The following is a 26,330-nucleotide window of genomic DNA, read 5'->3' as shown; positions in this document are numbered from 1 at the left end:
CATTCACAGAAGGTAAGGAGATACCTTCACAGATGTATTAATTAACTGAGCTTTGGGAAATCTGTGAAATCTGTGCTTTAATGAGGTACCAAGTACTTCCATCCCAGAGAAAATTAGGTCTCAGTCCTACAATGTTTTTTGTGCAAGTGAGAGACCTATCTAGCAACTTTGATTATGGTAACTTACTTGGTGTATTAAATACATGTAAAGTAAGAATTCTAGCATCTGGGAGCAACTAGAGATATAAATCATTTTAGCTTACATACAAGAAGAGCAACATTGGATTACTAGGTGCTTTTGGTTTCACTGAGGCTTGCTGTGCAGAAAACACCCATGTGAGGAGAACATACCAGAGTAATCTGAATATTCATCCAATGGTGTGTAAGCACAGAAGTGGAATAACAGGCTTGAGTGTTTGAATTGCCCCAATGTGTTTGCCATTAGGTCAGGACTGCATATTTTCTTTTTGTTTGCTATTGAACTCAACTGTAGTTCAGAAAGTATTTTGACAGCATATTTTCATAGCTTGAGTTGACAGATTATGCCGTGATAAAACCTATAGGTTCTTAAAGTTAGAATCTATAATACAACTCTGTGGAGAATTAGTTACTTTTATTTCCAGTATTCTGCTCATTCTTTGGTTGCAGATAAAAATATATGGATATAGCTTAATAATACTGCAATTTATTTTTTTCTACTGCCTTTTGTTGTCTTATACACACTTTTCTGCAAATTGAAAACCACACTTTAACACATTTGCTACAGGTCTGAAAATTCTGTTGTGGTTTTCTCTTACAGTATGGCAATTTTTTGATTGAAGAATGTGATACAAATGGAGAAAGGATTGTCCTGTCAGTTATCCATTCTTGTACTTATGGCTGCAATAGATTTCTTTTGCTTCTTTTAGAGAAAGTCATCTGCCTTGTGTCATCAGTTACTCCAGTAGTGGAGATAATAACTTTTTGACTTGGTAGGTAGTTCTAAGGCAGTTTTAGAGTTTGAGACCAGGTGAAAAAATGAAATATTTGAGAACATTTTGGGGAGAAACAGGTAGCTCTTGGCCTGTTACACTAATTTATTTTTTCACTTTTAAAATTCTCCTTTGGATTGACAAGAAAAGCAGGCTTGCAACCTGGCCCTTCCTGATATAAGGAAACAGCAATAAAATAACTCTCTTTTTTTAAGACAAGAGTGGAAGCATTATGCCTCCTCATTTGTAGTTAGACCTAACATCTCTCCACAGCATTTGCAGAAGAGATACAGAACAGTCAAGCATTATCCTGTTTTTATGAGCAAGGCGCTGTGATAGAACTTCAAATGGCTATTTCACTCCCCAAATACAGAACTCAGATGTGACTGTGCATTAATTCTTGAGCATAGGGCAGACTGGTTCTACTTGGTTCATGCCAGCCTCTCCTCTATGAAGAATGCTTCCCTTGGCACTTCACATCCTTTAGTTAGGGGGCAGCTGAGCCAAAAGAAATAAAAAATCCTGATCATCCTCAAGGGGGGTGAATAGTGACAGTCCTCAGGATTCCTTCAGCCTTTCCCTGGCAACCATACAGCAACTGTACAAAGTATTTTGTGAATGAATTGACTGCATCCAACAGTCTCAGCCTCATATATAGTGGGGGGGGTTTTTTACACTTATAATACTCCACTGCAATTAATATGACAAAAGATTCCAACCTAATTTGTCCAGCTAAGCAAGTGGTTACTGGGCTGTGTGTTATGGCAGAGTACAGTAAGTCTCAACAAGTGGCATGAAGCACATTGTGTGAAACAGCAAAAGGTTTACATATGGACAGGTGTACAGCTGTTTTCCAGAATAGTTCAGAAAATATCAGAAACCTTGCCACCTTGTCCTGTGCTGTCTTCACTCAACAGAGTGAATATTCCTTTATTGCTGTTGTAGTGAGTCCTTATCAGCGATAGCTCATGACTATCAAGGGCCATGCCAAAAGAGAAATTAAAATGCTTCCATTAACTACTTCTTTAAGGGGAAAATTCCTGAACACCTAGGTGTGAGACATTCCTTTAGGGAAAGCCTTACAAATGAAACAGTGATATCAAAAACTTGTAAAATGGCATATTGTTAACAAAGAGAAAGTATTCAGTCCAACAAGTGGCGTTCTGATCTTTGCACAAGTGAGACAGCCAAGCTGCTGTAACCAGAAATAGGCTTCAAAGGCTATTTTCCCCTGGAGTGTTATCAGTGAAGCTCAGATCTTCAGAGGTGTAGAATTCCCACATCCTCAGACCCCATCACACAATCTGCCTGATGCTGCTGCCCTCTGAGATGCTGAGGAACATAAAATTCAGCCCAGGATCCAGAGCCAGACAGTGAGGCAGAAGCTCTGTCTTTCAGACATCTGTTAGTGCTTCCACTGTCCTATTGACTCCTATTAATTGACTACAGAGAATTTTAATAGGGATGAATACTGCTTTGTAAAACATATTTCTCTGTGTAGTTTAAAGTTGGATTTGTTCATAAGCAGCTACTTCAATAAATACGTTCCTGCTCACCAAACTTGGTGCAATCCGTGCTCACTTTTGTTTTCTTCTTTTCCTTTCATGCTCATAAATTTCAGGGTATGGTGTGAGCAAGTGCAAAATTGCAAATTGATTGGAAGTTAAAATAAAAATAAAGCCAAACAGTTTTTTAATTACCCAGAATGAATGAAATACAGGAAGATAAGTGTAAAAGCTGCAAATTTTTTTTTGATTTTCAAAGTTCTTTCATTTCAAAATTCAGAATAGGAACCTTAGCACTGCAAAATGAAATTTCACTCTGTGGTATTGAGATGAAACTTATTCATTTGGTTAAATCCTATAATATTTTTCTGTGTCTACACCTAGGAGATTAAAAGGTCCATAGAGGTGCATGTTTCTGACAGTTTTCCTGCAAAATCCAGCCTCCAATGCCATAGCTCGAGGGGAAAATCTTACAGTTCTCATTTGGTTTCTGTTAACTTTGGTGTATGATATCAGAATACAAAAATTCTCCACAGACTATTTTTCTAGAAGAAGTTAATTGTTTTTATTGGTCCCTGCATTGCTGTTTCCTCTGCTGCTAAAAAACATATTTGTTTCTCTCCCTGTTATCTGACTATTAGCTTTTAAATTATTTTTCCACATTAACTACTTTGATTATTTCAAATTATTCCAACTCAGAGTCAAAGCCAGTGAAAAGATTGGTATCTTGTTGAAAATTATAATTTGTAAATTATATCAATTTTTGGTTGAAACATTGATCTCTGAATTGAATAGCATGTACTTAGAATAAAAGTAAAGGTGGTCACATCAGGTTTGATTCAAAATATGTTGTAATACTACTAGCTGAATTAGCAACTTGGGTTGATATTTTTAGGTGAACATCAGATACACATCACAGGTACACAAACACTTTTTAAGATGGGACTGGAAGATGGGGCTAGAATGACTGCAGGAGAGGAGGGGGAAAGAGCTGGCAAAAGATGGGTGAATAAAAGCATCATGCTGCCAGCATGTATCCACAAAAAGCTCACTTTGCCTGCATAATTAGATTTCATTCTGCAGATGAGTATTCTTTGTGTAGGCAAGGCCTTAATTAACTGGCTGAACTAAACAATCTTTGTTTGGAAAGTTGCTCAGAGAGGGTATGAACATGCTCATCTTGTTACCACTCTTCTGCTTGTCCAAACGCAAAGCAATACAAAGTAGTAGAGACTATCTCCATGAGGTGATTTCATACTAACTGATCTATGCAGTGATCTATGCTCCACTGACTTGCTGAATAAAGCAAAAAGGATTTCTGTAACTATAGACAAAGTCCTTCACATGGAAAAAGCTTCATGCAAATTGCTAATAATTAAATTGTTCAGATATCAAGTATTCCTTTTAACCTTCCGCTTCAAATGTCCTGTCAAAGCCTGCTTCTGGTTTGAAGTCTGCAGGAAATCAGCAAAACAGTGTGTATGTTGAAGAGGGAATATTATGAATTTATTAATGCTTCTTCATTAAAGTCTCTAAAAATATTTTGAAACAAGTCTTTCCACTCAGATGACTTTTATTAATACTGTGCATTTTGTTCTTCTTTTCTTTTTTATTTTAAAATGTTTTAGCTCATGTGTCTTGCTTTACTTGAAAAATAATTTCTGTGAAAGGGATCTTCAATGTTAAAACATGGTGCCTGGCAGCTTGGGGTTCTTTGCGTGGGCTGCTGGTGTTATTACAATATTAATAATACTAGCAATTTTTTTCTGCGATATAGTTCTATAATTGTTAAATTTGCAGAAGGAAGACAGTTGGTGTCATGATCAGAGGTGTTTGTTTTCCACAAAAAGTTAAGCTGTAGGAGGAGTGACATGGGCAATTTCTAGGTTATATCTGTTCACAGAGGAGTCTGCTTGAGAATAAATAGCTGTTGTAACACATGCCTCTTTCATTTCTGTTTTCCAAGAATGTTTTTCCAGGTATAGTTGATGAGGAATGTATCAATATATTGAAATAGAAGTCATACTGCTCTGTCTGCCTGAATTTGAGAGACAGCACTAGGTGTACACTGTTTTTCTGATAGGAAGTCTCCTGATATCTATAAATAGACATGTTTGTGTTCTGATTGTTCTGTACTGCAATAACTGGCTAGATGTTTAATTACTCTAAATAGAATAATGGCAGGCATTCAAGCCTCCTGAACTGTTCTACTTCCTGGGCACTGGCTCAGAAACACAGCAGATCTGAGGGTACTTTTTCCTTTTCTTCTCTTCAGTACATTCATATTGATCACTCTGATGTATCCTAAAGGCAAATACACAGTGCAGCATATCCTTTGGTGTCAGGGATCAAATTCATTCCAGGACAGGATGTGTCACAATAAACAAGGGAAGGAAATGAGCTGCTTCTGAGAAATGGAGTTCCCTCCAGCTCCCTTTCAATTTGCACACAACTAGGCATTGTGCTTTATATATAATTATAATGATTTATTCAAAGGTGTTTACTAGTCAGAGGCATAACGTCTTGCTTATCTGATAATTACATAGCTGGTGAGGTCACTGAGTAGGTTGTTAGCCCTGCCAATCTTTTGCACTAAAATGAAGTATTTGCTTGTACATTTCTTTAATGCTTCGTTTGTTTGCTGTCTGTGACGTTTTTATCTACCTGCAGAGGATTTGTGTTGTTTCTTTCACAAAGAAGCATGTAGTGAGTCTGTCTTTCATATACCTTAATTACTTTTATACTGTAATACTGGTTCTCATAATGTGAAATTGAAGAACTCGTTACAATAATAAGTGTAGTGTAACTGAAAATTGATCTCTTAAGCTTTGTCACACTGCTTATAAACATAAAAAAGGGATAGTTACTTTCATAGTCCTGGATCCATTCTGTACAATCAGTTCATTACTGTACTTAATGTAAATTGAGTGCTAAATCTCCTTAAGTGAAATCTTCACCCTGCTTGACATTTGTAATCATGATTGGGATAGGAGAAAAGTACATTTCAGAGAAGGAAATAAAGGAAATAAATAAAATAAATGCCTCTGTGGGCCATTTGGTGGAACCAGATTTAGGGGGTAATCGAATCAAAGTAGGAAGGCATCACAGATGGATAGCACAAAATGGAATAAAATGCATGTAATCTTCCCAACCTTGGAAAAAAGAACCAACCAGTCACTGAAATAGCTGTCCTGAAAGGAGCTTTGAAACCCAATGCTATACTCTGCCTCGGATGTTGTACAGCTTGACTGGCTAACCTCTTTGTTTGGAAGTTCATTATTACTAATTGTCATCCTGTCAATGAAATGATTTACCCTTTATTGAACATATTCATTGTGACCTCAACAGATGTAATAATTCTGTTGTGAGATGCCATTATCTCTAACTTGTCCAGATAAACAAATAACCATTTGAGGGAGCTGACCAAGCTCCTTTGAAGCAACACTGGCACTTCACAGCACAGCACATGCTGAGATATGGGCAAGCTTCAAGACTTATTTGTATCTTCTAATCCAATGGTGTTTTAATTGGTAAAATTTAGTTCTGTCTCTTCTTCAAGCAGCTATGTCTGATTCTGGTGTTGCTTGTTTTCTGATAATAGAACCCCATGATCTCACAGGTCTCTTTTGCCCCAGAAAGGAAGCATCAGCACTAGCTCAGAAGCTAAAAACTTCATTCCCGCTTGTACATCAGTTCTAGATCTGGCAGTTAGGTGTCTTATATTCAGGAAGCTACTACACCAAAATTCAGGCTAGAAATTCCTGCTGTTTGCAATAGCATGACTGTAGTATTAATACCTCTGAAATTTGCTTTCCAATAAAGACTTCAGAAAATCATATTGCATATATTGCATGTGTATTATAAGTGAGATGCTGAAGAGTTAAAAAAAAAAGAAGGAACAACTTAAAGCAGCATCATGTTAGTGAACTTTTTAATTTCCGAATGCTAAACAGCAGGGTTTGAACATCAGCAGGCAGGGATAACAGGAAATGCCAACTGTGAAATACCTATATATAGTTCCAAAGCTTGAACTTTGGTAGCAAATATGTCTTTTATCCTGCTGCCAGCTGTAGTGATTCAGGTATTTAGCACTCCAACAGTTTACTGTTCTTTAGGATTTGGCTCTTAAGTATTTTTTGCGCAAATAGGAATCGCATGACATTTTCTTCCTCAATGTGCTTCTTTTCTTTCTGGATAGGTGGTATAAACCCTTGGGATCTTTTGATCTGCTTGTCTTCCAGAAAAAATGCTGGTACTGGCTGCATTCAAACAGAAGACTTGCATAATCTAGAGTTGTTCCAGAAGGTATGAGATTATTGTGTTATCTTTTGTGGGAATGGATAGACGGTCTAGGCCAAATTTTCAACCCGCATAAAAAAAAAATTATCTAATCCTTATTTTACACCACAGCACCATGATTTAGCAGCAATTAAAAAAGGTTTTTCATGTTTTCTATTTACTGTGAAATACTTGTCAGATACCAGCATTTAATTCTCTATATCTTATTTAGACACAGGGGGTTAGTTTGGATGTAAGTGTTTCAGTGTAAATACTGATGTAACTTGGGTGTCAAGTTTCTCTTTTCTGTTCTTGAGCTTAAATTTTTGTGTTCTTGGCCACCATCAACCAGCATGTCTGGCAGCAAAAGTGTCTACAGAAGTCAAGGGAAATTTAAGCAATTTACCCCATTGGAAAAGAGACTTTAGAAATGGGAAGAAACGACTAGAAAATGCACACAATATTTCAGAATAATAGCATAGGCAGAAGATAGAGCTGGACAAGCTTAGGCTTTACATCTTATATCACTGTTGAGTTTCACCTGTTGTAATTGCTCTTTTGTAAACATAATTTAGGCACCTCTCCAAACAGTGACAGTGCTCCTACAATTGATAATGTGTTAGCTGGACCAGTGTTCTCCTCCAGTGCCTTCAAGGAAGTTCCTTGTTCTGGCACTGCAAACTGCTTACTCATGGTCCAAAGCATTGGTAGTGCCAATATTTCTTGGTATTTTCAGGATTGCTTTTTTTTTTTTTTCACTTGAGTGTGTTGTGGGCACAATTTAGGTTACTTAGATACATAATGTCTAAATAAAGAAGTGGCCTGTTAATAAAAATGTGTAAGTCTTTGAAAAGATTTGACCGAGCTATAGGTACAGTTGACTTGTATTTAAAGTAAAATGGTACAGATAATAATGGTAAGACCCTAAATTATAGACTCCAACTTGAGGGTCTGGGAGAAGTGGAACTGCTTTTAGAAGGTGCTTCAGGTATGAAGTTCATGAAGATACAAACAACAATTGGTGTCCACAGAAGTCAGAGCTAGGACCATGTACACTGGGGTTCCCTGGGACAGGATGGCTTATCTAAGTGTATTCAAACTGAAATTTTTGTAGCAGTTCCAGTTTGCTAGAAATACACATACTTTGAATTCAGAGCTCGGATGATAAAACATCCCAGGCTTCTGCAAGCTGCTTTTTGCTCAGTCTGCCTATATTATCATATCTGAGCCTCTAATGCTGTGAAATACAATAATCCTTCCAGCATGCTGCAATGTCCAGAAGCTTCACACATGAATAACTGAGACACAAGGTGATCAAAGGAATCGTCCAAGTTCTCTCAGGAAGTCTGCAGCAGAGCGGGGACTTAAACCAGATGGCCCAGACCTTCAGATAGCTTTAAATATTGAGTAATATTACTCTCTGCTGGCATGTCCATACGACAGTGCAACACAGTTCTTTGTTGCAGAGCCTGGAAGTGGTTCAGCTACATTTGCTTTCCACTGATCCCAAACACAGTCATTCAAGAGGCATGGGGCTTTCCATGCAGGGAGGGAAAGCAGTTGGTAACTGCAGAGAATAGAGAACGTGCAGAGACTGAAAAGGGGACAGGGAACAGGTGAAAACTCAGCAGCCAGGAGGAGAGATGTAGGTCTAAAATTTTGTTTTGTAATGACCATGGAGGAAGAGTCCACACCTTAACTTCATTATCCCACATTGCAGGGATGGCAATGTTGTAATTTCCTTTTGACACTGGTAGGAGTTTTCCGCATGAAGTGTCTCCGATAAATTGAACACAGACCCATTGAAGGCTTTTTCCATTGAAGGAAAAAGAATGCTTTTCTGAATGAAATCATTAAAGCTTCTCTTCTTACATACAGGTAAACCTACTTCCAGAAATCCAGCATTTCCTTTGCAGAAAAGAGGGATTATGCCAGATAACAAAAGCCTTTTCAGGTAATCTAATTTCTTCAAATTCAATATGTGATGATGGTCGGGCTTACAATTCTGTTTTATTTTTAGTCATGAATGCATAGAGGGAAAAAATTAAACAAGAATGGTAATCCATTTCAGACACCACTTAAATATAGAGTACAGTTATTCAGTGTCTTTTCAGGTAAAGATACTGCATTGTTTGGCTATTGCATATTGCAGAAATAATTTGGCTATAAGTGTCTTATTTTTGGACTGTTTTGTGTTACTGTAGTGTATTGGTGTTTACTCTTCAAAGCTCTGGGTTCAGTGTAATATGTTTGTTCAGCTTTACAAAAATGTTGTGGCATGGAGAAGGAGTAGGAGTCAGAGTTTGGTTCCCATCCAGACATAATTTACTGATATAAAGCCTTTGTGTATTAAGATCATCAACCAGAAAAGTTTAAAGGTTATGGGCAAGTTGCCAGAGAATTCTAATTTATCATTGGTAAAATTCAGCTTTGAATAGGAACTGGAAAAAAACTATTGTACACTCTCTTAGGATTATTTACACTACAGAGGGACACATTATGATCTCAGTTACACTACTTGATATCCATCATCAATGCTGTTTTGAATTTATGATCTGCCTTCACAATATAAACTTTTTTAATAAGAAATTTTGTCTTTTTCTTGGTTTGTTCTGTAATCCAATAACAACTTACTCCATGTTTATTCCATTAGTATTTAACCTTGTTTGCAATTATATGTCTGATTTTTAATTTTTTTCCTCCCCTCCCCTCTCTCCCTTCCCCTCTCTCTCTCTCACCTTTTTTATATATGCTAAAATCTAACACATAGGAAAGGATTCTTTACATCTCATTTAACCATTTAGAAGTTAGGTATCTTCTGCAGCAGTATTCTAGTCTTTCATTTCAGTGAATGGAGAGAGAGACACACCTACAAATACTATTTCTTTTTATCCTAAAATATGTGTTTAAAATAGGTGTGTTGAATTACCCTCTGCAGGTACTTACTATCCAGTTACCTCTCATCACTGACTGTAAATGGGGCCTAGACAAGTAGTTTAGATTAAACGTTTCACATTTGGATGCTTGACTAAATTTGAGGTTAGATGGTTCCTAACCTAAGTATACCGTACTTTTCCCTTTTAATTTTTGTGCTGTTTCATTTAAAGATGGATCAATATTTAAAAGCTGTGAATTGTTTCCCTTAAAAGAACTGTACATTGAAGGTCAGTTTAAATTGGACCTTTAGATTTTCTGGTGCAGTACATTGTCAAAACTGATCATAAGGAACATGCAGTGTAATAAACATCTATCCAGGTCCTGTGAGAGTGTTTTTTCATGAAGTCGTATTACGCCAGGTAAGTGACATTTTGTTTTGTCTGAGTTTTAGCATGTCTTCAGTGGTGCCTAGTGCCTTGGTTCCCTGGAAGTGAATTAGAAAGTATTCTGATATAGTACCAGTTTCAGAAAAAATTAAGCAGATTTCTAAAAAAGTCAAGGTCTTCAGAAATTGGTATGTCCTGCTCATGTTGTAAGAGATTACCTTTAAAAAACATTACTTTGCCTGGCTACTTGGAGAAAGGCCAATTGCAGTGGTTTTATTCTTTTGCTACCACAAACACCAGAGGCACTAACCACACAGAACTTTCCCCTTCAAATATGCACATTTCCACTGCTGTCCATAAACTGTGGTAAAACCGCTTTGTGTATGCCACTTCTGATAAGCTGATTGTTGTTTTCTCCTGTATTGGGTTTTTATGGTAAGCGTTTGGTAGTGGGGAGTCGCAGGGATGGCTTCTGTGAGAAGCTGCCAGAAGCTTCCCCCAGGTCCAGCAGAGCCAATTCTAGCCTGCTCCGAGCTGGAGCTGCTGCTGGCTAAGACTGAGCCCATCAAGAATGGTGGAAGCACCTGTGGGATGATGTGTATAAGAAGGGGAAAAAAAAACCGGTACAACAGCAGCTGGAGAGAGGAGTGAGACTATGTGAGAGGAATAACCCTGCAGACACCCAGGTCAGTGGGGAAAGAGGGGGAGGACGTGCTCCAGGTGCCAGAGCAGAGATTCCCCTGCAGCCTGTGGCGCAGACCATAGTGAGTCAGCTGTGAAGGTCCATGGTGGAACAGAGATCCGTCTGCAGCCCGTGGGGGACTCCACATCATGGGAGGTGAATGCCTGAAGAAATCTGTGACCCTGTGGGAAGCACATGGTGGAGCAGGCTCCTGGCAGGACCTGTGGAGAGGAGCCCATGCTCAAGCAGGCAGTTCCTGAGTTACTGCACTCCGTGGGAGGAACCCATGTTGGAGCAGTTCGTGAAGAACTGCAGTACAGGGGAAGGACTCACCTTGGAGAAGTTCATGGAGGATTGTCTCCTGTGGGAAGGGACTCCATGTTGGAGCAGAGGAAGAGGAGTCCTCCCCCTGAGAAGGAAGGGTCAGCAGAGGCAATATGTGATGAACTGACCACAGCCTCCATTCCCCTCTCTCTGCAGGGAGGAGGTACAGTATCAGGAGGGAATCAGGATACTCAGTATCCCAGAGTATCTGGGAAGAAGGGAGGGATGTGGGGAAGGTGTTTTAAGAGATGATTTTGTTTCTCATTATCCTACTCTGATTTGTCTGGTAATAAATTTTAGTTGAGTCTGTTTTGCCCATGTTGGTCATTAATGACTGATCTCTCCCTATCTTTATCCTGACCCACGAGCATCTCATTATAATTTCTCTCACCTTTCTAGCTAAGTGATAGAGAGGCTTTGGTAGGCACCTGGCATCTAGCCAGGGTCAACCCACCACATTTTCTCTTCAGGGAAGTACCATTTGTAAGTATCTTATTACTTACTTATATTTTTAGTACTTTCCTGGCAAAGAGAAAAGGCTTTGTGACTGATGCGGAAATCCCATTGAAATCAAGGTAATGTGTGTGCTTGTCAGCAGGGGTCTGAATCTTGCCCACCTAGCAATGGAGGATTATTCTAGCAGATTATTCAGCAGATTAGTCTGCTGAAGGACTATCATAGATAAAAAGATCACCTGTCACCTTTCAGTTACCAATAAAAATGGTTTTGAACCTAAATTAGCTGAAGTGTTTTAAAGTAAAAATAAAATCTATTTCTTAAATCTAGGTGTCTCCACATCAGCATGTGGTCTAGGGGCTGAGGTAGTGGATTCAACACAAGATTCTTATGCCACTTGAGATGCCACAGAGAATCCAGCACGCCCAGTAGGGTGGGCAGATTTGGCACAGGACCCATCTGCTTTTGTCCAGCAGCTGCAGATTCAGAGGGATATCCTGTGGTGTCCTAGATGGCAATAGATGTATGTCTGTAGGTACCTGAATTTAACACTGGGTATTTAGAGTGAGCAAGCTGAAAAGAGCATTTACTTTCAGCATAATTTAGGGTTAGCTGAATTGCTCCACACTGACTGTATAGACTACACTGATGTCTTAGACTCTGGTAAGTGGGGTCATCTTTGTGTAGGCCAGATCTCAAAGTGTTTCAACTCAGAAATTAATCCCATTTAGTATCACTGGATATGTGAAATTCATCCAAAGAAGGTGAAATTAGAATCAGAAGGGTAAATAACTTGATTTCAGGTTAAATGGACAAAAAGGCATTAGTTAAAGCAAGCTCCTAGAGGCAAGACTTCAGATGCTCCCCTTCCATTCACCTGATAAAGCCAGTTCTTTCCACTTCCTTTTGCTTGCATTCTCCAACAGATCTTTCTTTCCACCAACTGTTAAGTTGCCATTTAGTAGGATTTGTTTGATGCTCAATTTTAAAGTTTTTCACAGAAATAACGGCTTTCATCAGTATTTCCTCACAGAACAGTTTGTTTCCTTTCAAATCAGTCATGTACTTTCACTCTGGTGTGTTTGAGTCAACAGGGCTTCTCTGCAATTCCTGTTGAAGAGGATCAGTGGGTTTGTTATTACTGTGTTTGTCATTTAGTTAGCCTCCAAGGAGCCAAGCAATTTCCTGTAAAAGTGAAAACACAAAGAATTATGCCATCTTATTAAAGACATAGTAAGCTGTAGAAAGAAATATCAGGCAGAAAGGCTGAGAGGATGGGACTACTGGATTTACTATGTGCTATGACAGTGTTGATATGGATAATCAGTGGTAAAAGTTTTTTTTAAAAAATGTTATTCTATTTCTTGTTGCACAACTCTTAAACTGATAGGTTTTGTATATAAGAGAGCATGCCCATTCTCATACCCCTGTTTTATAGGAAAGAAAATGGTTTGTAGAAAGTACTATGCCAATGCTTGTTTCTTTGCTTTGTCTCTAATGGAAAATATTTTTGTCAGTCTCACACTTCATATTCCTTCTGTCTCTATGGGGGGAAAAATTATGCACATACCAGTGATGACTGCTTTTTAGGAGAGAAGCAAGGAGGTTAAGGAAGGATAAGAATAGTAACAAATCCTAAATTTCAACACTGATAAGTGCTTGCTGCTCAATATGAGAAGATTGGTTTCACTTCTGCTTTTACAGGGTATTTGGCCCAGTTTTTAATCAAGCGCCTGATCTCTGCTCACTATATGGGACTTGGGCCATGAGGAGGTTCTGGTATGGCTAATGGATGATGAAGGAAGGCTCCTGGCATTTATTGTTCAGGTCAGCAAAAGCTGCAGCAGTTGCAGTGATCTGGAAATTAAATCTTCCTGCAAACAACCCAAACCTAGAAGCTTTCTGAGGTTGGAAAACGACTGTCAGAGGGATTTCAGGTGTTCATACTTGGTATCACACCACAGGTGCCTTAAAAACTGCGCTTGGCTGCCTCCTGGAACTACGCTCAGATAAGAGATGAAGAGGACTAAGGTCCACAGTGTGAGCAGAGTTCCTCAGGTTCAGTTTAAGGCACAGGAAAGGCACCCTGATGCATGTACAACAAATAGTCTCTTTAGCAGGTTTTGCCTGGGAAAACAGTAGAATTGCTTATAGCATTGCCTCCCTGATTTTCCTGTTCCCTAAGGATTTCAAACTAGTCTGTCTTCCCATGTAAGCATTTGTCTTGCTCCATCACTTCCAGGGCCAAGCCTGTGCCATGCATAGTTGTTTTCTCTACTCACACAGATCACTGATCCTTTTTTAAGAAATACTTTTGCTATACAGCTTCTGTGTTTCTTTTTATTAGTGTCACTAGTGCAGAGACTTTACAAGTGTTTACCAGCCTTATGTGCTCTTCTGATCAGCTGCCGGACTGGCCAACAGCATTAATCACACAGAAGGTCTTGGGATGGGCATAGTCCTAATGAAATTGTGTAGGAGGGAGAGCCAAGATGGTCCAGCTGTGTGACTGTGCTCTCACTATGTGATATGTTTACGGTCTGGTGCTAACCCCATGCCAACTTTCCTCTCCTCCTACCTAGCAAATCTCTCTTGCCTCTCCCCAGTGTCCCTGGGTTACTGTGGATTCAACAGGAAGGGTTACAAGCTGATAGTAGGAAGCAAGACCCAGTGGAGCCACCTATGGATAAAAGAAACTATAGATTAAATTTGTTTTCTGTTGTAATAATTCAACATCTCTGTGACTGGAACATGATTTTTAAATTTTGGTTATAATTTCTTTTGCCAGCTGGTCCCTGTAAATGTTTGCATACCAGCTCTGATCAGGTTTGTGCCTACTACCTTTCTGCTGCTGAAGTTGCTAAGAGTCTCAAGAATGGCCAATAAAACCAATATCTGATTCTTTTCAGTTAATTTGATTATACACTATGTGGGCTTCTTTGGTTTTACAATAGTGGCAGATCTCAGCTAGGACAAGAACGTACTTCTGTAAGAACAACAAATATGAGTAGTCTGAAAAGAAGTAAAGCAGCCAAATTAATTTAATTACTTGGCCTACACTATTCTATATTCTACCCTGTTACTAGTACTAGTACAGAATTGTGGCTCTAATCATGTAATCATGTAATCAGCCAGCATTTTCACTGACTTGCTTTTTCCAGAATTTTACAGCTTATCTGTATAATTAAGTTCTAGTATGAAAGATGCACACAGAAGAAGCAGCCCTTCTGGAAAATGTTGGAAAAAAAGCCCCAAACCTCTAATGCTTACCTGTGAGGATGCTTTAGGAATGAAAAAGCAAACACTGTATTCAATAAATACTGTAAATACTGTTTTTAATTCACCTGTCAAAACAGAGATAAAATAAACATGGTAAATGACTGATCTAGGCTGAAGCTGTATTTCCTGATGTTTTTAAAGAGGAAAATAAACATCATACAAATGATCCTCATTTTATCTTTTTAACTCTGAAACTTCACGTGTGTTTTTGGCATGAATTTCAGTGCATTTCAACCCACAGTTTAAATTAATTTCCCTCTATATATGCTTTACTATAAAATTGTTTGGCTTTTAATACTAAATGTATTTAGGATAGTTTAAATTTTCAGAAATCACAAGTAGTTTGACATTTCTTCATTCTAAATATCCAGGGTGGGTTGCTTTAAGATTAACTGTATTACAGAGGGTGGGATTACTGTGTTTTTTTAATATGAAAACCTTTTAAGGATAGCTAGATCAATAGTCAGTAGTGAGTGGGATATTGAACCTGCAGCAATGTGCACATCACAAATGAAGCTTGAAACACATGTCAAGACCATGCCAGGAGTTTTAAATATCAAACAAGAAACGACATTCCAGTAAAATCCATGGAAGTTTTTCCAGGACTTCACTGGGGCTAGGATTGCCCTAGTCTTCCTAATTTCCTTCGAATACTCATTATCTACTTTTGAGTTTCACAGCCACCTTTTCTAAATGCACAGGTTATAAAACTGAGTGTTAAAAGTTTTTCTCTCTTTCTTTAGCATCCTCATAATGTATAATCCATAGGAGAGTCTTTTGTTTCAGTGTTTTCATGCAATAGGTCAAATGGGTAACAGGAAGCAATTAAATAGGACAGGTTTGCTTTCTGTGACAAGTCTCAAGGCACCTAGTGGTGGTAGTTCAACTGAAATTATCCATCCTCCAAAATCAACATTGAAAAATGGAAAAAAATACACTTTCAATGCTTATTACTTTCATAGTTAGAGAAAGTTGCTATACCTGACTGAGCCAGAGGTACTGGATACTAGGCTTTATTTTGATCAAAATCTCTTAATCCTGGAGGTGCTCAAAAGTCTGCTTAAGAATCTATGAAAGCTTTTTAAGCATCTCCTGATGTGGAGCAATCTTTGCAGCTGTTAAACGCACCTTTCCAACCTACAAGGACTGGAAAATTGTCCAGCTGAAATACCAGAAGAAGACCAGGTTGTAGCAATGCAGCTTGCCTGGTCCATATCACAAATAAACTCTTTGTTTTCCAGCAGCCTACATCAGTCAGGAAGTTGGATGATCCTAGAACATGATGCAATGTGGAGTTCTTCTAATTCACTGAGGTGCCCTGTCAGAAAGCAAACCTGCAAGGCTGACAGAGAGGACATCAGTATTTCCTGAATATTGTGTGGTAGAAACTGATGATAAAGGGCATGAGGTGACTATAATTCTCTTTTTTTTTCATATGTGAGAGAATTCAGGCTCCTGATAGAAACAGACTACCGCTATGAAAATTTAGGAAGAAGTTCACAAGGTGCCTATGCAGATGGAAAGACTCCTGTATACTTTCAGGATCAATGTACTTCCATGTTCTAAAGTAGTGTCTTTCCTGCTTAAAAGAAAAGCATTCAGATGAACACTCTATAAGTATAAATGCACTGAGCTTTCACCTTATGAAAGAAATTAACAATGTGCTGGGCCCAGAACAAAGCACAGCACTTCAGTTCCATTGTATCCCTTCTCTAACTTCATGCTTCATTAAACAACCAGGAGCTCCCAAGGTGACTGAATACTCTTGAAATGTTTGTAACAGATCTGACAGTTGACAGGCACTTTAGAAACAAAATGACCTTTTTCTCACAGACAATAGTCTTGATTTTTCCTTGCTTCATGTTTGAAGTGTATAAAATATAGTCTATTTGATCTTGAACAAAGTAAAAAATCCAAACTAACAAAACTATATCATAACCCTCCTTGTAACACCAAAGGATACTATAAACGGAAGGATAAAGAAGAGGACACATTCTCATTCATCTTGTTTCCTTTTCTTTAACTGAATGTTACCCATTTAGTTCAACCAGTAGGGTATTCTCCTGCTGAATTCCTCACCTTTGCAGATTGCCAGATGTTCATGTTAACCTAAGTGTTCCATTTACCACCAGTTCAGGTGGCTGCAGCTTTGCTCTGCTCCAGGAAGTCTTAATTTGTCCAAATATACTTCTAACTCTTGGTAAACCTTTTGCTTAGCCACACGTTGTACACGTTGTACTCAGCTATTCTTTATTGTGTATGTCTTAAATCTTCACTTCAGAACTCTGAGCAAAAGACAAGAAAATACCTTAGGAGCTGGAGACTGAAAGAGAGAACAAGAAGTCATAGCTGTGTAAAACACTTGAAAGGCCTCCCTAGATGTCAGTGAGGCTGCTGCATTAGGTATCAGTTGTCACTTAACTGATATGTTTGACTGTTGTACTTCAAGAGATTGCAGTTGACAGGACAGTATCTACTGTCAGTTCATATGACAGAGGTGCTTAATTTTTTTTATCTAGATGTGCTGACTTGCTTTGTTGGATCTTACACGTCCTTTTCAGATGTGCCCTGCAACTGTTCTTAGGTCTGTCTTTTACCTGTTGTTGTGGTTAGAGGGCTGATGTGTGAATTCGGTTGAGAACCTGTAGTGGCTTCCTTACCCATCAACATGGCCTCACAGTGAACACCCTAGGCAGAGGTAAAGTAGTGCTGTTTGTCCTGTTTTCAATGGTATCATTCCAGAGATGTCAGCATGAGAAAGCTTTTTCAAGCCAGAATTTCAAGGAAGGGAAGCTTTCTGTTTTTTTTTAAAGTGAAAGCACATATCCAGCCTTAGGCCCTTTGCTTTACACAGGATCATCACAAATGGCAGCAGCAAAAAGTACTTGTGGCAAAGCCTGCAGCTGCTCCTCAGGAAAAACAGCAGTTTGTGTAGCATTTCAATTACTGCATAGCCACTTTAAAAGGAAAAATGTTCTTTTGTAGTTTACTTTTTTTTCCTTTCGATCTTTAGAGTCTGCTACAGAAATTACTGGTCTTAAGATTTGGATTTTTGAAAGCAGGGATGTTATCTGGACATGAATGTAACCTGGATGCTGGAACTCTTTCTAATTTGGTTTTCCAAGCTGCCTGACAAATATCAACTGCTGAGCCCGCCTCACCTCTTCCATTATAAAATGTTGATGTTGTTTACATACTTCAAAAGGACTGGTTAATTAACAACAGCTTGTAGAGTGATTTCAAGATGGAAAAACATGGCAATTACTGCAAACAGTAAAGGCACTGCAGGCTAATTTTCATTGATGATAATGTTGATTAACAAATACACAGCTCTAATAAACACTGTTACTGCTTTTGAGTGCAGGAGCAGGTGAAGAGTTGCCATGAGAACTGATGTAGCTGAGTGCTCAGTTCAGCCCTACTGATGTCTCTTTATTATTATGAAAATTGTATTCATTGATTACTAGGAGTAGGTTTACCCAAACCGAGGGACTGTCACTCCCTCTTAACTCTGCCTGATGATGTACATGCTCTGTGTCATCTCAAAGATGTAAGCACCTACTGACAGTCTCACTACTTACAGCCACCTTGCAATGGACTCTCTCCCAGGTGGATGCCAACACAAAACCAGTAGAGCGATGTAAGGCACCATGCAAACAGAATGCCTTATAACATGAGGAATAATTTATGGCAGTTCTCCCTTTCTTAGTTCTCAATGCTCATCACCAGCACCCTGAATTTTTTTAGCTTTCTCTTCTTTAACAGATGGCAGGTTTCCTTTTTTTTTAACGTTGAGACATTTTGCAATGATTTAGGGCAATACTAAGAATCTTCTACCCAGTAGTCTGAGAATTCAAGGACATTTCTCTTTTTCATCTGGCCCTACCCATTTGTTTTACTTTGTTTTGTTATATCAAATCAATTAGTGTTAAATCAAATGAATTAGTCTTTTCTATTTCCCTGAAACAACTAAAACTCTCACTTAGGAGGGGTAAATATAGGTATAAATCTCATCTCATTATTTTCAGACTCTGTCTTGTGAGTTAATATGATACTGCTTACTTGTTGCCTTAGCAACACAATTAAAAACATATTTTTAAAAGGAAAAGACGCTTTGCTTTCTCTGGAGTAATGAGCTGAACAGCCCTTTTCTGCCATGTTCTTATTTTCAGTGAAGTTTACTTTCTTTTAAATAAGAAAATTATGTTTTGTGTATTTCCCTCTCTCAACATTATGGTCATTTCACCTAAAGTAATTGCTGAAAAATGTGCACCTTTGACATAATTTGGCTTTCAGATGATCAGACGAGAAGAGCTATGATTGTGGTCCTTTGCATGGTTCTGTTAACGTAGACATGGAGATATGGCCTGATGTTATAGGGGGCTTTGTCTGGAAACATAGTTCTGCCTCCTTTCACCCATGTGCCAGATCAGTATCTTGCTGTTTGAAGATCAAGGCTACTAGAGTTGAACTCCAGAGTCTTACAGTGCTGGTCTGTTCCTGGTGGATGTGCTACACTACTAAGATACAGGGGTACAGGGCTTGGCTCCATAACTCCATAAACAGTTGCAACAGCAGAAGGCTGTGTCTTGCCTTTTTACCCATGTGAGGATAAATTAGAAAAAGATCTCTGAAGTAATTTTTGCACTTTGGAGGGCCTTTATGTGTTTTAAAAATTCTGGTTTTATCTGAACACCAAAGCTGTGTGATCAGACTTTACACTCTGGGAATTATTTGCAGGTGCAAGTAAGTAGGTCAGTTTTCTTGCACGGTCAGTGAAAAAGCCACTCTCTTTCAGAGAGCCCCTCAGAACCAGTATTTCTCTTAGTGCTCCAAGGACTGGTCTCTCTTTCTTTCTGTCTCACTCTTTCTCTCACTCTCTCTCCATTGCTTAAATACAAAGCCTAAGAATACTACCATGCTAATAGATATCTAAAGTGATGCATAGGGGTAGTTGCATGGGACCATTGCAGACTGCCATGGTGAAATGCCATTGTCTTATCTACAGGGTGGAAATTGTCCTTGTGTCTTTACAAGGCGAGCATGGAAAAAACAGCACTTGATTTCACAGATCTGGTCCCTGTGCATATTCAGAAGCAAGCGTGCTAAATAAATTACTTAATGGGAATTTACTGGCTTACTCCTATTATCAGTGTGCAGCCAAGTAGGCGGAATAGTCTGTTTTCGTTGCTGTACCGTCAAAAACCAGGTAGTCACTTACGAAGTCCAAATCAGTTATAATGCATAACACAACAGAGAGATGCCAGTGTGAATATCATCTGAGTATGACGTGCTCTATTAAAAAACTGCATGGTTTTGATTATTAAAGCCTTTTATCCTGCTAAACGTTGCAATGCATGTAAGGCAGAAGACCAGCTTAATTTTAGATCCCAGCTGAGATTGGAAGGCTGAGCTGAGCTGATCTGATGAACAGCCAATGAATATAGACAATCACAATGTCATTTTACCAGGATCTCTATAAAAATGAATAGTTTTTTTCCTTAAATGGCTGCTCACAGCTCATCACCAGAAACACAACTTCAGTTTTACTTATCATTTCATGTACCAAAGTTGAGAGTGCATGCTTTAAAAGAGAAGTTCTACAAATAAATTCATAACATTAGCATGATGCAGTATGTCATTAAAAAGAAAGGTATTAAGGTTTGGGAGTAGTGTGAACAGTTTGACTTTTCCCTGACTATTACTTAAAAACTTGAAATGTGAGGTGTATTAGAGTTAATGAAAACCACCCTACATGAAATAATGATACAACATAAGGGCTTTGTGCCTATTTAAAGGCACAGTAAAAGCAGAAAATACATGCCACCCATTGACTGATCTCACATCACAATATTTTGATTACTACTGATGGTCATATGTCTCAGTAATCTGGAGGACTGTGGTACATCAGTCCTGCACCCCCTGTATTCGGTGGCAGAACTAAGCCTCCCATAGGTTTCAGTAACTACAAATTGTAGCCTTAAATAGTGAACATAGAAACAAAGATATGTGGTTATTTACTGAGCTGTCTATGTTACTACAGTATATTGCAGTGGCAAAGTCCCTTGGTTCTTAGTCAAATAAATTTTTTATCCCCATTAATTTTAATTGTGCTCTGTGAGAAACTAAGTTTTGGAATTCTATATTTAGAAATAAAGGATTTCTGTATTGAAGAAGGGAGAAGGGGGCACTTTTTGTATGGAACATTACTGCACTCACCTGTAAAGTGGGAGTTGCAGCTAAACCTCTGAGTCTGCAGCTTGCAGCTGGAAGGGGGTGCTTGGTGGGTGAGAAACTCTCTGATAGCAGATCAAAAAAAGTTTATCATCTCACCATTTGTTATTTTGCATTGTTGGCTGATGCTGGTAGCTCCTCTCTATCTATTATGTTTTATACATTTTAACCTTAGCAGCAGGAGTTGACTGCTGCTTTCAATGCACTGCTGACTTCCTTTCTCATCCTCTTGGTACTTTTTCAGACCTGCAGCTCCCAGTAGTCACCCCAGAGTGTTCTGGCCAGCATGGACCATCAAGGGCCAGCACCACAAACAATGTGTCCCAGGGCAGCAAAACCACTGACAAGACACGTACCTCTCATCTGCAGCACCAGTGGAAGCAGCACATGAGTGCAGAGATGTAAGCTCGTGATACCCCATCCTCAGGAACTGCCAGTGCTTCATCATGCAGTTAGTTGGGAGTCAGGGATGCAGAACGTAGCAAAAAGGAGACCACAGCAGATGGAGCATTTGGATGTATTGCATCTCATATTTGCATAATGTTTGTTTCTGTACTAGCCAAGTTTGCACATGTTTTGAGTGTAAACATTTAAGTCTTTATGTTGAGGGCATTGAAGAACCTAGAAAGATAAATACAGACCCAGAGATACCCCTGAATGTTTAGGTCTCATGGTGGCTGAGCTGTTTCCTGCTCCCATCCCCGCCTTGCCCCTACCACAGACACACTTATGTGGTCCTTTGCAAAGAGATCCTCCCTCAAGTGAAGAATAAAGAAGTACTTGATAACTTGGCTGTTATCAAGTGCTGTTTCCTATATTACAGTATTTCACAAATTTTATGCTCTGAGGACCTACTATTCTGCAGGGGGAAGAAGTAATTCTCCTTCAGATAGATGTTGTTAGACTTCCTTAACAGATAGCAAAACTGAGGCCTGGAAAGGCCACGTATTGTCAAAAGTTGCACAGAAATGGGAGGAGAGCCCCTTGTCTTTTACAAGTAATCAGCCTTAGAGACCCATAATTTGTATAGTCATCTTCCCATTGCATTTGCTATGAGGTAAATTGATACTCAGAGATTTTAACAGACAGATTAATAACCACATTTGTGAATATGCCCAAGTACAGCTCATATTTCCCCAAGCAATGAGCTTTTAAATAACTGATTTTTTTCCTTGAGTTTGTTTTTTTTCTGTACCCTTTCTGTGACTCATTCTTTTTGTGTGTACTATGGGAGCTGTAGGCCAGTTTTTAGAGAGCTGTATCACTTCCCAGACAAAGTTAGCTTGCATAATTCTTAGGTTAACTGAGGTATTATAGGTTATTTATAGGTATCCTAGTCTTTCCTAATATTTGGAATTATTGTATATGGCTTTCATTAGGGAAGGTATGCAGCACCACATGTTTCTGTCCTTTTATTACATTGAGGAAAGTGCTAACAATATTGCAGATTTTCCCCACAGTTTGGTGGAGTTTCTGTATTTGCTATTAATCAGTGTTAAATCTGGGTACCTTGACTATGTACTTCTGTTATTTAAGGCTTTTGGATTTCTTTAATGTTTAAATTAATCTTCATTTGATATTTCACTCTGAATGTCCTGGGTTTGCAACAATTATAATATTCCAAAAATGCATTTACCCATACGTACTCTCAAAATTTACTCCCTCCTAATATAGTTGCTTTACATGTTTGGAAATTAAGATTTAAAAATGCTGAAAGCAATGAAGTGACTTCATGTAAGCTTTGTTCCAGGCCACTTGATTTAATCTACTGTGTTGCTTACCTTCAGGGAAAAAAGATTAATTTCTATTTTCCAACAGTTTCACTATTTTCTTAGAACTCATTTGCAAAAGCACTGTATTAATGCTATGTATTTTTATTACTTTCCAGGAATCAAGTATCAGCTTCATCAGAGCACAAGGACATCCTTAAAGCTCAAGACCTTTCTGTCATCATCAAAGCATATGTGCTTGTGACATCCTTAACACCTCTGCGGGCATTCATTCATTCAACCACGAGTGTCTGGCATCCACCCAAGAAGAAGCATTTTACCATAAAGGTCAAACATTTTGTTTCCTACTTTTTCCATCTTTCAGGCAAAGTACACAGACAGAAAAACAGAGAATATCTTTCTTCTCTTTTACCTCTTCTTCGTTAGCAGTCCACAGCCTACAATGAATGTTCTCGTAAAGTACTGTTTTCATTTCTCAGAACAAATTGGGTTTGCTTCATGAAGCAGGGCAGCATTGCCCTGTGCACTGGGGGCATTTGCACGCCTCAGAACCCATTTTTATTGGTGACATTTGACAGCAGTTGCAAGGTTGTTTTCTCTAAAGCACAGCAGTGTGGGTGCTGCCACACAGTAACAGCTTTTTTCTGGGATATTGACAGTGTCGTGAAACAGGAAAGTAAATATTTAAAATAGTTTGTTTAGATTCCTTTTTTAGGTGCAGTAAAACAGACTAGAGGAAGGTCAGAGCACTTCTAAATAAGGAGAAGGAAGTATACCATGGAGAGGGTGGGATTCGAAAGGTGCAGATGCAGCAATATTGGGGCCCTGCTGTGATCCCCTTGCCATGCATTTTCCAGCCTCAGTGTCCCTGGGGCTCTAGGCTCTTTCACTCTCTCAACCCTAACCCTAACCCTAAACCCCCTCATGGTCTCGATTTTATGAAGAAGGGTGTGCCTTAACTGGATTAATTCTCTCCAAGTGCCTGGAGAGACCCCTCTCTCTACACATTTCGTTTGCTCAGCAGACCTATGAATTTGCAAATATGCCTTCGCATTTCTTTAAGGAACTATGCTTCCAACACATCAGCTCTTTGTGAAGAAGCTACAGTTGTACAGTTTCTTCTTTCCTTTTGATGATTTAAGATCACAAAGCAGCAGTTATTTGTTGAGGTCACATAGATCAGCTCCTGCAGCAGCCGTCAGTGGATGGGTGTGCTTTGGCCATTCAGTGTTCTTGGAGTAGGAGCAGATCTTGGCTTTGGATCAGTCCGAGTGTTGTGGTGTTACTGTCTGGACTCTTAATGATGTTAGCCATTTGGTATGTTCTACAATTTTAGCTCTCTCAAAGTGAAGTGCCTAGTTCTAAGCTCTTTATCTAATTTTAGTTATTAGAGAAACAGACACCTCTAGAGAACAAGTCATCCCACCCAGTTTAGATACTAGTTTTGGAGTGAGATGAGTTTCCTGGTAAAAGTGTCTGCTTCCTTCTGTGGGCTATGACATTCTATGCCAAATTCTGGATTACTAGAATTGGGTGAGTTGAACCTACTTCTCTCTTTCCCCCCTCAGAAGCTGTGGAAGCCAATAGAGATAGATTACTTTGCCATCTATTTTCCTCTGTTTACATTTGTGAAGAGTAATGGTCGCTCACTTTCAAACCTTGGGATTCAGTTTTGGTTTATGTTTATTAAAATAGCACAATATCCATCAGCATCACTATTGCAGCTGAAGCAGTCATTAGTAATTGTGATATAGCTCTGTAAAACAATTCCCACTGAGGGTAGACTGCTGAACAGGGTGCCAGCCACCATCTACAGAGCACTTTGGCAGCTGAAGAAGAAATAAAAATGATAGCAGTGCATCTGCAGTAGTTCTAATCTGCTGTGGTGTTACACCTTTAGGCAAACTTGCCAAAATAGTGAGATATAAACAAAAAATAGGCACCACAGAAAGCACGTTTGTAGTGATGTGGAGATTGAAATGCAAATTAATGAAATGATGGAAAATGGGGTGTGTCAGACTCTCTCAGCACAGTGCGCCCTATAAAGAACATGAAAGGGGTCAGGGATTTTCTAGGAGAAGTCAGATGCTGGGAATTCATAGAGTAGAGAGAAAGCACTACTGGGAAAATCATAAAGAGGGTCTGTGCTTGATGCAGAAGCAACAGGCAGATCACCCATCAGAAAGTAATACTTGGGAGAAGGTATGAATTTAACCATTGATATCCTTTGGGATGAGATTATGTCAAGTTTCTCATAAACTTCATGGAGCTGTCATTTGCTAGTGGGACATACAATGCCAGCAGAGTGATCTCCTTTCCCAGAGTAGCTAGTGGAGCTATGTGTGTTTGTACCAGCTAAGGAACCTGGTCCAGAAATCTCCTAAGCTTTAATTTTCCGCCGGCTCTATTATGTAGGATGGAAATGGTTTGTCATGCTTTGAAGCACCAAGTTGTCAATAGTCGATACAGACAGAAAGGATCTCTAAGATCTGTTCTTCCACTGACCCATAGCTGTTTCTGGGGACTCAGCATGCCTATAGAGGAGACTTTGGTCTGGAAAAATTTCCTAGTGTTTGATGTGCTTTTCCCCAAGAGCAGCTGACTGAGTTCTGGGTTTTATTTTTTTTTAATGAAGAGATGAGAATAATTTTGATGCACTACTTCCAATAATGTTACACAATAATTTAGAGACCTCCTCAGTGTACAGACCTCTGTTCAGGAATTTTTGTCTCATACCAGTGTAATTAAATCTTATCTATGAGAAATTCATCAATGCTTGTGGTTAACTTGGTTAAAGCATTGCTATTATAAACTCATTATGTTAAGTATGTTTAAAGTTTGATCTCCTGTGTACAATGACATTTTATGGTTGCTAGTAGTCACCAGAATATGGTATATATGGAGAGATTTTTAAGAAAACTGGAGATGGGGTAGCAGATGATATCAAATGATTAAGAGAAACTGTGTAAAGAGAAAACAGGAGTTTAATGAATTAAATAATACTGCATTCCCCACTGCTTTCTTTTTTCTTAGTAAACTACTGTAAGTGATTTTTGCAATGCATATTTACTTATCCTAGTCGTAGTGGCATGGTTTCAGGATGATTACTTGAATAAGCCTTGGTCAAATGGAAGTTCAGGAAGAGTTCAAGTATGTTTTGCTCACAGACTGCCAGGTTTTCTCTGGATTATACATATTTTAGTATCTCAGTTCAGAAAGCAAAAGAAGGTAAATCCTGAGCTGCCATGATGATTTGGTGTGTAGCTAACGGATAAAAAAAGTGCAGCTCTAGATTTAGGCCCAGCATGGGAACATGCAAGGGATGCAGGGGAGAGAATGGCTTTCTGCCACACAGATGTTTTGATATAAGGCTTGTGTAATAGCCCTATTTCCTTGAGGGAATTTGGAAACCCCTTATTTAGACCATCTGTGTGTTGAAAAATTAGTAATAAAATAGAAGCTTTCTATTTTGCATATGGGACCAATTAAGGGAAGGGTCTCTGTCAATGTATGCAATAATTTCCTTTGTGTTAATCGACATTATGCATGTGTATTGAGTAGAATGCTGACCCCTGAATAATCTTCTGTTTTGTAGAAGTTGGTGTGCAG

The 26,330-nt window shown here is 38.8% G+C and overlaps 1 protein-coding gene across 3 annotated transcripts in view; it reads left to right on the top strand.

Annotated features, from left to right (window-relative positions):
* Nucleotides 1-26,330, top strand: part of CPED1 (cadherin like and PC-esterase domain containing 1) — a 147,897-nt gene that overhangs the window by 25,927 nt on the left and 95,640 nt on the right. For all 3 annotated transcript variants that reach the window (XM_032687428.1, XM_032687427.1, XM_032687429.1), the window contains exons 4-7: nucleotides 6,674-6,780; nucleotides 8,632-8,707; nucleotides 21,236-21,392; nucleotides 22,880-23,048. In XM_032687428.1, the coding sequence (XP_032543319.1) occupies nucleotides 6,674-6,780; nucleotides 8,632-8,707; nucleotides 21,236-21,392; nucleotides 22,880-23,048 (509 nt within the window). The remainder of the gene's footprint in view (nucleotides 1-6,673; nucleotides 6,781-8,631; nucleotides 8,708-21,235; nucleotides 21,393-22,879; nucleotides 23,049-26,330) is intronic.

Source organism: Chiroxiphia lanceolata, chromosome 5 (genome assembly GCF_009829145.1).
Source record: "Chiroxiphia lanceolata isolate bChiLan1 chromosome 5, bChiLan1.pri, whole genome shotgun sequence".
Lineage (NCBI taxonomy): Eukaryota > Metazoa > Chordata > Aves > Passeriformes > Pipridae > Chiroxiphia > Chiroxiphia lanceolata.
Note: the sequence above shows the minus strand (reverse complement) of the source record. Positions and strands in the feature narration are given on the sequence as shown.